At 42.0% G+C, this 13,840-nt stretch overlaps 1 protein-coding gene across 10 annotated transcripts in view; it reads right to left on the minus strand.

The window, feature by feature from the left end:
- CALD1 (caldesmon 1) overlaps positions 1–13,840 on the minus strand; it is a 311,531-nt gene that overhangs the window by 257,500 nt on the left and 40,191 nt on the right. For 9 of the 10 annotated variants that reach the window (XM_068191946.1, XM_068191956.1, XM_068191955.1 and 6 more), the window contains one exon: positions 1,894–2,005. In XM_068191946.1, the coding sequence (XP_068048047.1) occupies positions 1,894–1,964 (71 nt within the window). In that variant the 5' untranslated portion in view covers positions 1,965–2,005. Of the gene's footprint in view, positions 1–1,893; positions 2,006–2,694; positions 2,973–13,840 lie in introns of those variants that run through there. The other variant, XM_068191947.1, reaches the window with a different exon arrangement.

Below are 13,840 nucleotides of genomic sequence, written 5' to 3' on the forward strand. Positions count from 1 at the left end.
GGAACATTTCCAGCCTCCATGCTGCGCCTTAGGACTGTACAAACCACTTCATAAAACACCTGAAAGTGTTCAGAGGCAAATCTGGCAAGCAGATTTCTGCAGCTTATGACATGTGAACATGTTGTGGTCATATTATTAAAGGCGAAGATGATCCCCAAATCCCTAAAAATCTGAATTCTCCAAAACCAATGCAGCATCACACATTCATTTGTTAATGACTGCCCCGGTGCTGCTGCCCTTCCCTCTGTGTGAGCACTGCAGTGGGGGCAGATGCTCAGCTCAGCCCCACTTTGCCCTCGCTGGGGCAGGATTTGGGAGGTCCCAGGTCCCAGAGTCCCATCCAAACCTGAGAATCAGGCTCTGTTATTGTTAAGGCAAATCAAAAATAAAAAGGCCAGACCAAATTATTTTTAAGATCCTGAGATTTGTAAAGCAGTCTTGTGACTTTTAAGGGGTCTGACTCATTGTACTTGAATGCTTGAAGCTGGCAGCAGCAAAGGGAGTACAGCAAGATTTAGTGTACAGTAATTTATTGTTGAAAGCCCTCAACTGTGTGGGAAAGGGCATGGAGCACATCTGCAGTGATTAGGGAGAAAAAGGAATGCAGGCCCAAGCCCTTCTCCTCTGGCCAGGATGCCACCAAGCTACCCTCCTCCATGAAATCACCACACTAAGCCCCAACAAAGCACCCTGGACGTGGAAAAACCACTTCCCATCAGCAGGACGGGATACACGTGACCCCCTGGATTTCAGCTCCAGTGACGGCAAGGGCAGAGCCCACTATCCCCAACCCCTGGGGCTGTCCCTGCCTGCCCAAACCAGCCATACCACATGGCTGATGCCCAGGTCACCCCACAGCCTCTGAATCCTCAACAACAGCCTGGAGGTCTTCAAAGAGAAGTGGCATTTTTCTACAGAAACTCACACGGGGAGTTACAGCCCCTAACATCCTCCACAGACCACCCAAGGCCTCTATTCCCTACAAACCCTAAGGCCTTTCCTTTAACAGCTTTGGTCAAAGAAGAAGAAACGAAAATTAAGTCCCTCTTAAAAATTAAGTACAAAAATGAGAACAAAATGTGCTTAAACCTGGCTTTTATTTTTTAAAATCAGTGCATTGTTAATAAGCAAAATCAAATCTTTGTATCACTGAAGACATTTCAAAAATGAATGGAGCCTTTCTCCCTGCTTACACCAGTGCAAATTGTGAAATTTCATTAAAGCAAACTGAACTGTACAGGTGTAAAATGGGTTTAGTCAATGAAATGTCATTGCCAGTATTTTCATGGTATTTCCTTCATAAATTGTCGTCATCATACCCACATCAAATTCTGCTCTCATTTCACCGAAGTAAATCTGTGCCAACTGACAGCAAATGCTGCTCTTGTTGCCCACATAAAGTGACTGTAGATGAACAAAAAGCAACAGGCAGTACAAACACAACAGCAGCTGCACAGTAATAGCAGCCAATTCACACATAAGCTATACTACATATACCAAGTGTATCTCAGCTTTCAATTTATATCTTACAACTTTATCTTTAGTACATATAATATCTGATATATAAATATCTGGCAAACACAATGCCTTCTGCACAGCACTCACACAGCACCTGAGGAGGAGCTTTCCTTTCTATGATTTCACATGGCCATATTCCACCACCTTTGCTGTTTACATTTATCCATGTAGCAAAATAACTAGAGCCAGTTTACAGCAGCCAATTTACAGCAGTGTAAGGAAATTAGACAATACAACCCCACGACATTAGCTAAAGCTGGTTTTTAGCACACATCATTAGCCCAAGGACTCTCTGGAACTTCAGGCAGAAATTCTCATAGCCACTGCTAACCAAAGGCCAGCCACCAGCACCATTTTCCAGATGTAGTAACTCACCTCTCTGCTTCCAGGCGCATTTCCTCACGCTTTTGCCTCCTGAGTTCTCTGCGGCGTTCAAAGTCATCCATGGTGGGTGTTTAAGCGTTCCAAGCTCTGGGAAGATCCAAATCTAAAAAGGAGATGATTACTTAGATGGGAGTGAAAGCACAAGGGATGCATCTAACCGACTGAGTCCATTTAGTTTTGTTTTGCTGTCTTAGCTTCGCTGTAACTATTTTCTTTTTCCATCAAAAAACTCAACTTCCTCAGTATTGTTGAGACAAACAAGATTAATGAAATGTCTTGTAGGATAAACATAGCCCGTGCCTGCGTTTAGTTTCCTAGTTAAAATTAAATCAACATGCTTCAAGTAAGGACTGTATACATCTGCTAGCCACAGACTAGCTATTTGTAACGTCACAGGTCTTTTCCACTAACAAAAGCAACAATTCAGCAGGATTGTTAACTTTAAGCTTCCAATTTTTCACCGCAAGCAATAAAAGCACTGCACAAGAGAGTTCTTATTTTCTTTAGCTGGACAGATAATTAAAAGTTCTGCAAAAGTTAGTCCCTGTCCGGCTGTTCCCACCCCCATGTTCAGAAATGCAGAAAAAAGAAAATTAAGAGAAAATGAGAGGAGAAAGAAAAGGAAAAAAGAGGGGGAGAAAAAAGATAATAAAAAGAGAAACAAGAAAAATAAGGTACTGCTTTTAAATACCACCCAGGGGAAGTCAAACTGTGTACAAATCCTTCTCAAAGAACGAAGAGTAGCAATTTTTTTTTTTGTAGTTGAATCCGCGCATTTTGCCCGTGCCCTACCTTCTTCTTTATGATTTAGTCCATGAAGTATTTTCCCCTTTACAGTTCTTCATATACAAAGCCTTTCCAGCCTCGGTTTATATCCCATCAAGCCGACTATTACAGAATTCCCCTGCAGCCCCCAAACCAAAAATGACTACCAGAAAAGGGAAAGCTGTTCTCTTTTTGTCCCTGCTTTGTTTACAGAGCTGTCAGTGGTTAGTTAAACTCTGCCTGGAATCTGGCATTTAAGGCCTGCTCTAAGATTGCTTCCTGTGCAGGGCTGGAGGCCTCAGCTTCCTCTGCAATCCCAGCATTTCCACCCCCCACATCCCCCCCAAAAACCACGTTTCCCAGCCCGTCGCGCCGCAGGGAAAGCCACCGTGCCACAACTTCCAAAGGTGCCTCAGGAGCTGCTCGCAGCGGGAGGCAAATGAAGCCAAGGTGCATTTGGGCATTATTTGAAGCGCTCTGTTTGCAGATGGAGATCTGTCTCGTGGCTCTATTTATGGTCCTGCCCGCCGGGGCAACGGCCAAGTGCCCTCCCCATAAAATCACTGGCACCAGCAAAGCCTTGCGTGGCTTCGGGGAATTTGGGGCTTTTTCTGCCCCCGTTTTTGGATTAAAGCACTGCTGAGGGCAGGGGTTTTGTGAAGGTTATTTTATTAGTTTACTTTCCCTGGGGGTATCGTTCTTTTTGATTTGTTCCCAGATTGGGGGATTTAAATTTTTGATGTTGTTGATGTGATTTTCCTCGCATTTGTCTGGGGCTGTTTTGTGGAGATTCAAGGGAAAGATTAATTTTGCAAATCTGATAGAGACACTACAATTGCTGCTGCTTACCTTTTTTTAAATTCAGTTAGACCATGTATCTAAAAAGCAAGTTGTAACAAGGTTTTTTGCCAATCTTGTGTCTACTCTTAGCACCGGGTACCTCTTGAAGAGCCCAGAACAGCAAATCTTCCATTTTCTCCCAAGGAGTGTTTCCATCTCAGCCCACATGTGCATCTAAATCTGGCCCCAGTTTCTTTACTGGAGAACCTGTGAGTTGCAGGGCTGATCAAAGGAGGAATGGCACACGGCAAAACAAGTTCAAAGCACCGTGGGTTTCTGTGCAATGACAGTGTCCTCAGGAACTAAGACTGTACCAGGCATTTAGTCTGTGGAGCACAGTCACCATCAGGGATTTAAACAAAGAGTTGGCTGTAAGGATGACAGCTCACATGCTAGAAACAAGAATCCCAAAGCTTTTTCCTGCTTTGCCTCCCCAAAGCAGACATGTTTTGATATCTGATTTATGTGCACCTTCATCACCTCCTACCCAGCCAGGCACATCCCTCTCTCCACCTCTGAAGGCACACTCTTTCCTTCTGGGCTGCTCGAGGCTCTGTGCACCAACATGACCCCCATGCCCTCTCCAAATATCCCAGCCCATCCTCCACTGTTCTACGTGGTCCTCAGCACCAGCTCCCATCTCCGAAAGCTCGAGCTCTTCCTCACTGAGGAAGTCTGAGGAGGATAATAACAACAACCCAGAACTATTTCTGTTCTTCCTCCCCTCTTTTCCTTCCCAGGAGCACGGGGGAGATTGCCCAGCAGTGATAAGGAGCTCCCTGATGCAGCAAATTTTCCCCATCCTCAGGATACTTTTCTGTCGTGCAATGAAGATCAGATGGATGGATGATAGATGGATGTTTTGGGAGGATGTCAAGGGTTTATCCCAGTGTAGTGTCTCAAAGGACTGAGGCACAGCCACTGCCTGGCATTCAGAAGGCTTGCAATCCAAATCTCTCTCTCAAAAATCAGGAAGCCACTTGGGAAATGGAGTTCAGGTCAACAGTTTGACCTTTAGCTAGCAAAGCCATATTAGTGCAAGAAAAGGAGTCATCAGCCAGAAGGCTCACTTGAAGAAGTCAACTATTCAGTGCTGTTCACTGTCTCCCCAGAAATGAGAAGCTGTCTTTCAGCCTCTGAGAACCACTTGACAATAACACCTAAACATTCTTCCCATTTCCACAAAAATATGCAATATATAATATAATGCACATTTTATATACATAGTATAAAATCTAAGATTCTCAGAAGACTCAAAAAATTGCTTTACTTATTGATGTTGGTACCAATTATTAGTAGTGGTTCTTACGAGCCATTTTTTGGAGTGTACACATTTTAATGCTTCTTTTTTTAAGATTAAAATTGTTCATGAGTAAAAACATCCTGGGACAAAATGTAACACTCCACTCAGCTCCCCTCCAGGGCCTGCCTTCAAAGCCACTTGGGAAAACATCTCTCTGCATGACTTTTCAAGGTGTGCAAAGACATTTTATTTTTCTACTCTTTGTATGCATACTTGTTTTCCTGGAACACTTATTTTTAATAACATGCTGTGAAATCAAAAAAGTTCCATTTTCTGAAAAAACTATCCCAAGAAAACTGTTTCAAAAGCAATGTTTCATCCAACCTCAAAAAGAAAAATTCCCTAGTTTTATTTTAAACATAAAATTTTGGGGGTTCAAATAAAAATGGAAAATATTTTGATATCTCAATTTTTTTTCCAAATTATTTCCAGGTATATTTTTCATCTAATTCACCTAGAAGACACCAATAAATTTTAAAGAAGCATAAATATATATATTTATTGAATAAACGTGGATGTCTGAAATCATTTGACCAATTCTATTCCCCTGGCATCCACACCTATGTGCAAATTACTGGAACATGGGCTATTCTTGCAGTGTGAAAAGGTCCACCACTTACCATTTTGTTGTTTCTACTTCAAACAAGACCCTCAGCATCTTTTAAGCTTTTACACCACTGAAATAATCTGAAGTAAACTTGTGGGGGTTTTCTACCACCAGGTTCAAAAGAGGGAACTGTGGAAGAATTTACCTACATTGCCACATTGCTTGAATCAGAACCACAGCAAGGAATGTGCCCTGAAAAGATCATCTCTCCCCAAAAAAATCCCTCACTTCAAAAGCAATACCAGTCCCTCCCTCCCTCTCTGCACCTCACATAATGCCTTTGATCTTCAGCTGACTATGGTTTATTGCTAAAATTTGTTGAGTTTTTCATTTTCATGCTAAAAAGTACTTATTTCAGCCACACTTAATCCCTCCCAGAACAAAGGACACACATGCAAATCCCACTCCCCTTTATGTCTCATTCCGTTGAGAGACTTTGAAAATTTTGTCTTCTTTCTTCAAGCTTTCATCCAGGTAGAAAATCAGAGGAAAGCGCACAGTAATTGCAAATATGTGACAAATATTTTACTAGTACTTGGTGGGAATATGCTTTTTGAAAGCAAACAATAAATTAGCTGAGTAGAAATGCACACACTACCATATAATTTTAAAATCCAGTATGGAGAACAAAGTAACCTCCTGCTCTGGCTCAGATTTAACACTGTCCTCACCCTATTCCCAGCGCAGGTTTCAGTGACAACTCAGCATCCAGGGGGTCTTAAAAACAGAGAAGCCAGTCTGGCAGCAAGCAAAATGCAAACTACTACTCAGGTCTTTAACAAGAAATGTCTTTCAAGACATCCCAGTCACCTTTCCATTACACTTTAGGAGCTCCCAGACTGTGATGTTTAGGCTGAACTTCTACACCAGCTTCAACCTAGCTGAGCCAAGAAACTTCAAACAAAAGCATATTCCCTGATATGACACGGTCCTGTACTGCACTGATGCCTCAGGTTTAGCTTTCACATTTTTCACATTCTGTGCTGCTTTAGTGTGTCAGTCTGAGCTCCACATGAGGGGATGGTGAGCTCTCTTCACAGGGTAGGTACAAAACCATTCCTTCTCCAGCTGGGCACCAAGGACAAATGATCCAAATCTAAGGCCCAGGAGCACAAACAACGTGGGCTGGAGAGAGAAAAACAAGCAGGATGGGACTGCATGGGCTAAAGCTGGAATGGGACAATGAACTCCAATGTGCCAATGGAGCAGAGCTGATCACAGTGAGAGCCCCCGGGAGCGCTCGTGCATTTTGGGACCATTTGGGTTCATCTTGGGTGCAGCCCTGGTTGGGCTCTGGTGCTGCCCAAGCTGGATCCATGGAGGCCTTTCAATAAATCCGTGCTTTGTTCTGTAACTCTGTCCAGTCTCTGTTCTAGGACAGCCTTCACAAGGCATCAGCACGAGGCTCTGTGCTGGCCATGCCTGGTGACCACATCATACAAGCACATTCCATCTTATTTCACTCTCAGTACAACAGCAAATTTCCCAAATTCCTCATTCACTTGAAGGGAAGCAAGGGGATTTGGCCTAAGTTTCTTTGTAACGAGAGAAATCTGCTGAATTTCCCATTGTATCTCAAGACCTCTGCACATTGTGCCTCGGGTCCCCTTCCTTTCTGAGCCCAACAAACCTCTCAGGCTGGTGAATAAAGTGGGTTACCAGCACAGGCCCTTCCTACACTACTGCAGAATCCCAGTTCTGCAGGAGCTGGTAGAAATTTCAGGACCCTTCCAAGTCCAGCTACACAATGGTTTCCCACATGCTTGCAACTAAACATTTGACTGTCCTCTGACCTGTCCTCACTGCAAGATCAGGTGATGACAGAAGTTATTGCTCTCATTGCCTTCTTTATTTTTCTTAATACTACCACCAAAACCATCAAATTGCTCATTAAATTTTGGCTTAAACCAAGACTGCATGCAGCTTTGTGATTTGCACCCCATTAATCCAAGTGTCCCATTTTCCCATTTGTGTCCACCTCAGGTGGCTCAAAGCCCTGGTGTCAAAGAATGGACCTTCCAAATGTCAGAAAAGGACTGGTCAGTGAGAAGCATAAAGGATATTTCCCATTAGCTGGCTAAATGCCATGACATGTACAGTATCCCTAAGACTACCATTGCCTTTTCTTTCTACCTCCTCCACCTCAGAAGTGAAAACATAACCTCTTCATTGCCCTTTTTGAAGCTAAAAGCAACTCGGCAAGCAACACTCATTGTCTAAATGTGTCTTGTTTAATCTGGCACCCGTGAAATGCAGGTATGACAAGCATTCTACTGCAATATCTGGGAGAATTAGAGTTCCTTAATCTATCTTCAGTCAAAACAAATAAATGTGTTTTTTATCAAAACCTGTCAGAAATAATTTGGAAAGTATTTTCATTTTCCCCTATTAATTCTGCTTTAGAAGCATTCAGTGCCACTCAGGTCTTTCAGAAACAGGCATGACTTCATTGAAATCAAAGGGTGGAGTTCAAAGGATTAAATTCTCCTTTGTCACACCTCACGCATGCTCCTACTTTAGTCCAAGATGTTAGATATCACTGGAATCATTTATTACCAACAGCAAGTCTCCTAAATTCATTTTCAATGTTCCTTTCATGCAAAACCACATCTGCAATTGTTTCTTTAAATCTGGCCAAGTATTCATGTTAACTGCAGAAAATAAACTCTTGTACATATACATATATATACACACATACCCACAAACCGCTATCAAGCAGCTTTATTCCCTCCCAAACAGAATAGCTCATTTGGGATTTGAGGCAAAATAAATATACTAGGTCACATGAAGACAGTTTTATTCCAATGTATATGTTCCTTGTTTCGTCTGACTATGCTTCTTAGGACTTCCAAGGGCAATTCATCAATGGCAAACCAACCTAAGCATAAGAAAATCAAATTTTGGTGTTCTCTCAAGGTCTGAAAAACTTCCTCCAACATTTCACTTCCAGCTATATGTATATTTCCAACCAACTGACTTTATGAGAAGAAGGCAGTCAATTACAAAGAATTTCAACAAGGAAATCAAACCCCAAATCTGTTAAAATCTCTGCTTTTGGTATCAAGTACATTTTCCATCTCATATTTCATGGGAGTGAAAAATGTTCATGTACACTGGTGGGGTATTTGCAAACCTGCTGAATAGTTTAGAGAACAGTGATTACATAGAATTGCACAATTCTATGTAACCACTGCAGGTTTTTGCTCAGGTGGCATCCTGAGCAAAAATCTGCAGTGATTACATAGAATAGAGATTCCCAGGTGGTGGTTTGCAAACTAATGATGGCCCACAGGACCAGGCCATGGCCCAGGCCCTCAACTGCAGTAGGTGCTGAACAGGTTTCACCAACCCTGCCTCCAGCACAGGCTACCAAAGTGTAGGTCACAAATGTTCTTGAAGGCGCCAGGCACTGTGACAGCTCCCGCTGCTACAGAGCCAAGTGAAAATGCTGACAGGGAGCTTTTCAAAGGACTTTGTTCCTGCCACAGTTCACTCCTTGGGTTGATGCCTTTTCAGGACTACCTAAAAACAGAGGCCAGACAAAATTAAGGGAATAAAAAGTGGTTATATTTACTGAAGGGTCTTCAGGTACCCTTAGGGCAGACAAAGCCCACCTAGGGGCTACACCCAAAAATGGATGACGGATCACAGGTTTTCATACTTTTACAAGTTTGGTCCATTTGCATATTGGGGGTTAATCTTCCAGTTACAGTGACAATGAAGTAATGAAGTAATATGAAATAATTTACCCCAGGTTTGCTTCCTGCCTCCAACTCACTTTTGTTTACATTTCTCAGGGCCTGAGACAGTGAGGTGGCCACGATTCCCAAGCCTAGAGAAGAATTGTTGTGTCTGACCAAAATGGGAAGACAGGAGCTAACACTCTATATGGAGTTTAGAGTTATACACTAGAGAATTCCTGGATTACAAATATATGAAAAATATAAAAGCTAAAATCCTAAGGCATCAGGGTTCTGCAACTGAAAGGTCCATGGCTGGTCCATTTCATGCATCCATGATCTAAGTCAGCCCTGGGGCAGGAGCACTGCAGAGCTGCACTGTCCCAGAGGTGTCAGCAAACATTGGGCTGCTGCAGCAGCAGGAGCTCTCATCTCACAGCCAGTCAGTTGCAGTGGAAAGCCCCCATTTATCTTTACTCCCTTAGGCAGGCTGACTGCCATTCCCACTCCTCCTGCTTCCTTCCTCTCCTTTCCTCTACTGCACATTGACTTAAGGGCCAGGCAGAGCTTTCTCTTGACATTTGGATTTGCATGTACTTGTCCCACCCCTGATCCCTGTGACATTTGTCCATCATTTCCTATTAGCAGAAGAAGGAAGAAACAAGACATAGCTGGAAGCTGCTGGCACAGCCCCTGGTTCTCATGGTAGGAGGATCGACCCTTGACTCTCCCCTCCAAGTGTCCTCTGAACTATTTCAAATATGTTGTCCCCAAAGATCAGAAGGTACTGAAATATTATTCGTATACAAACTAGAGTTGAAATCTTGGTCCTGTTGGAATCCTTGGCACACTTCCCAGAGACTTCAATCAGGACTGGATTCCACCCTCACAGGCCAGAATCATCTAATGTGCACAATGAAAGTTCCATGGGCATACTCTGCATGCCAGAAGCTGGTGCAATCTCAGATGTTGCCAATATAGGCTGCTTCATCCTCTTGTACCTTTATGCACACACATGCAAAGGCAGAATTGCTTTTACTCTTGCAACCCTTACTTGTGGGAAATGAGTTATTTTTACATGTACCATTACCACTGAGGAAACACTTTGCTGTAGATACAAAGTGCAGTAAAAGCTTCATTGCCCTTCACCAATGTTTAACCGTGAGTGAGAATAACCCAGGTAACAACAATGAGGCAAAACACAAAAAAATAGAAGGGATTTTGTAGTCCACAAAACCATTTATAAAAGCACTTCATCCTCAAATGAGGCCTGACTTGTGTTCACTTTTCCCTTCAATCAAACATTGGGAAGAAAGCTCATGGGATATCATTCACTAATTACCCTTGCCTTTTATCTGCTTCTACCAGCAAAGATCTTCATTTTGCTAATTAATCACAAGATTAATGCACTTCTTGCCCTGTTAAAATGACAATGCCAATTCACCACTGATTTCTATTAGGGAAAAAAAAACCGCAGAGAATAGAAAATAGTATCTCACAGGCAGAAGCAGCTACACAACCTTGGAGTAGCTTCACCAATACATTTTCTGAATGTATTTATTTCCAAGCAGGTTTTACAAATGTTTTAGCATTCTGTTTACACACTTTCTCTGTATCACTCAGGTCTTGAATTAAAAGGCTAAGGCAATGCCATTAAAAATAATGAAATGTTTGAGCAAACCTTAAGGTAAGGTTCCAACAGCAATATTCACTCAGCCAGGCTTCAGACTCTACATGTTTTCTGGAACGTGTTTCAAAATACAAAATCATGATACATTAAGCTACATAGTCAGTCATAAAATAGTAATAGAAAATAATATGAAGATACAATGCAGCCAGCTTACTGTAGCTTTAGTTTTGTGTTTTCAACCCTTTTTCTTTTTGTGCTAAAACATGCAGCTCTAGGATCCAGCTCTGCATAGTGCTGACCATCATAATCTCTAATGAGACTTGAGGGGGTCTCTTGCTTGCTCTATTGAGCAAGGTTTTAGACATCATCCCTACATTTTTAAAGAAAAAATAAATATGGCCATAAAAAACCCCAACACAACTAAAGTTGTTTGGTTTGCTGATGCTTAACTAGTTTTGCCCTAAGAGACACTGAGTATTTTGAATCCAGCCAGTTCCTTGGAAGAAATGAATGATACATTTTCAAGGTGTTGCCAGTTTCTTCTAAACTTCAACTCATCTTTCCTCCCAATATCTTTACACTCACACTGAGACAACACATGTCAGCATGACAGACACACTGCAGCTGAAAGGCCAGTTATTCCATGGCAGATCATCATGGAAATCTGTGGAATTCCACCTGGCATGGATTCAGCTGCAGAAATTTCTGCTGGGCTTTTCCAGCTCACACTTCTGGTCATCTTTAGAAATAAAACCCAGATTGTTTCCTGCCAAGTAGGTCTATCAATTTATCTCTAGTGAGCAGCAATTCTGTGTCATTTTGGTTGAAAGTTGAAGCAGGAGGTCAGTCCTGTTTTCAAAGACATAAAGCAGGGCAGAAAAAACACAAAGCCTTTCAACATGACCATTCAAACAGGGTATCACAAAATAGATGTATATCCCTCAAAGTCTACATTATATACCCCCACTACAGCTGAGTTTAGCTGATAAAATGGAAACACACAGCAATGTCACCAAACCAGAAGACCCAAGAGCAGTGAGGCTTTGGCCTGGCTCAGAGTCAAATAAACAAGGTGAGATCTGAAAGCGTCCTGCGTGCACACAGTCATACATAAATGCTTTGTAGTAATGTGACAAAAAAGAGTTACACTTGAGCACTGCATAAAGCAAATAATTTTTTAATTGTTTCATTTATTTAGGAACAGTGCCTCAGATACCTGTGTGGTTCAGAGGCAAAAAAAAAAAATCATAGAAATAGGTGGGGGAAGAAAATAATTTCTGTACTAAATGTTACATTCTACCATTCCCTAAACCCTCTTCCACAAGTTTCCAAAATCCCTATGGGTTCTCCTCCAGCCTCCCTCGTTGCCATGTGATTCCACCCAGCTCAGAGTGAGACACAGAGCACACATGACTGCTCACAGTATTCGTTCTGGGCACCAAAGGCACATGAAGCCCCCTTTTTCACAGCCACAGGGTGCAGATGGATGTGTACAGAGAAGAATCAAACCAAAGTCCCAGATGATAACGCTTGCAAACTTGTAGGATTCTTACAATCCATACTCCAGATTTAAAAAAACCAAACAAACCAGCCAAAAAAAAAAAAAAAAACCCAAAAAAAAAAAACCACCCACAGTAACCTGAAAATAGCTTACACCCTTAAGGAGAACAAAGGAAATAAAAGCCATATCTAAAAATTATAAATAAACTGCCATATTTTTCAATGCTTACCTGAACCAAATAAAACCTTTACAACATGTAAACACTGACAAGTGTCACTTCAGATCCTGTTAAAGAAGTCCCTTAAATATAAAAGACAGGTTGCTCTCCAGTTAAATTCTTTCTCCCTTGCTTTTCCACTGCTGAAAGTAAGTGAAAACAGAAGATATGCTTCTTGCTGCAGCCCAACTTTTCAGGGACAGAAAGTGTAAATGTAATTATGTACACCACACTGCACGTTAAGTTTGCTCTCAGTTACACCCATCTACCCTCACACAAAGCCAATTAAAATCCAAAAGCATCAACACTTAGAGTCACATAAAATAAAGGAACCTATTAGGTGATACTATATGCAAGACACCCCTAATAAATTCCACATAAAGATAGCACCAGTTTTCTTAGCCAGGGAGTGCTGCAGAAGACACAAATTCATAGTGTGCTAACTCAATGTTACTCCAAAGAAAATGATGTCACAAACAACATTATAAAAAACACTGCCCAAAGCAAGGTGTTGCATAGGGAATACATGTGATTTCAAAGTCTGAAGGATGTGCACATATTTCAAAGAGGGCACACTCATGGAACAGATCTGAATTTTTACTATCTTTGCTACTGCTTTAAGTCCATATTGTTTTGGTATTTATATTAAAAAGGAGACAGAAATATCTTTGGAGATGACTAAGCAGTTTCTTGGTGTCTATTAAGTACCAAAAAGCAGCCTTGCCAATTTATCCATATTTAAGATTCTACAACTTAATATAAACTCACTTCCAAGAACTACATAGGTCTTCTTAAAGTATGTGCAGCAAGAAGTCAATGCTGTGCCAGCTGGCAGATTAAACAAGCCATTAAATAGGCTCCTACTGAATTTAAAGGATTGTTTTTCATCTTTTCCCTCTCTTCTCCTCCACATCCAGATGTATTATTTAGGGGATATTTTCCAGTACCGGTAGAAAAAGTCAAAGAAATGCCCTTGGCACATAATGAGTTTTTCCTCCAATGTGGTCTCCTGCTGCACTTGGAATTTATTCCATTACTATATGGCTTGCAATGGTCCCAAAATACCTCTGACTATGTGAAAAGATAGGGAAACTTGTTTGAGGTAGGCATGGCTCTTCATTTGAAAGCAGGGACAGTCTGGGGTGATGATTTCACTCGGACCATCGCTGTCCCAGTGTGCCATCCACAACCCACATCCCGCAGCCCCCGGTGCAGCAGAACACTGCTGTTCCCTACACATTACAGCTGAGAAAGGCAGAGTCCACCAGAACTAAGGACAAGGCCACCAGCCTGTCCTTAGGTTGGCAGAGAAGCTCATTTCTCTGCAGTCCCTGCAGGATGTCAGTGACAAAGAATTAAAACTGTGGTAAAACCTTAGGCCTTCATGGAACAGGG

This window comes from Anomalospiza imberbis, chromosome 5 (genome assembly GCF_031753505.1).
Source record: "Anomalospiza imberbis isolate Cuckoo-Finch-1a 21T00152 chromosome 5, ASM3175350v1, whole genome shotgun sequence".
Classification (NCBI taxonomy): Eukaryota; Metazoa; Chordata; class Aves; order Passeriformes; family Viduidae; genus Anomalospiza; species Anomalospiza imberbis.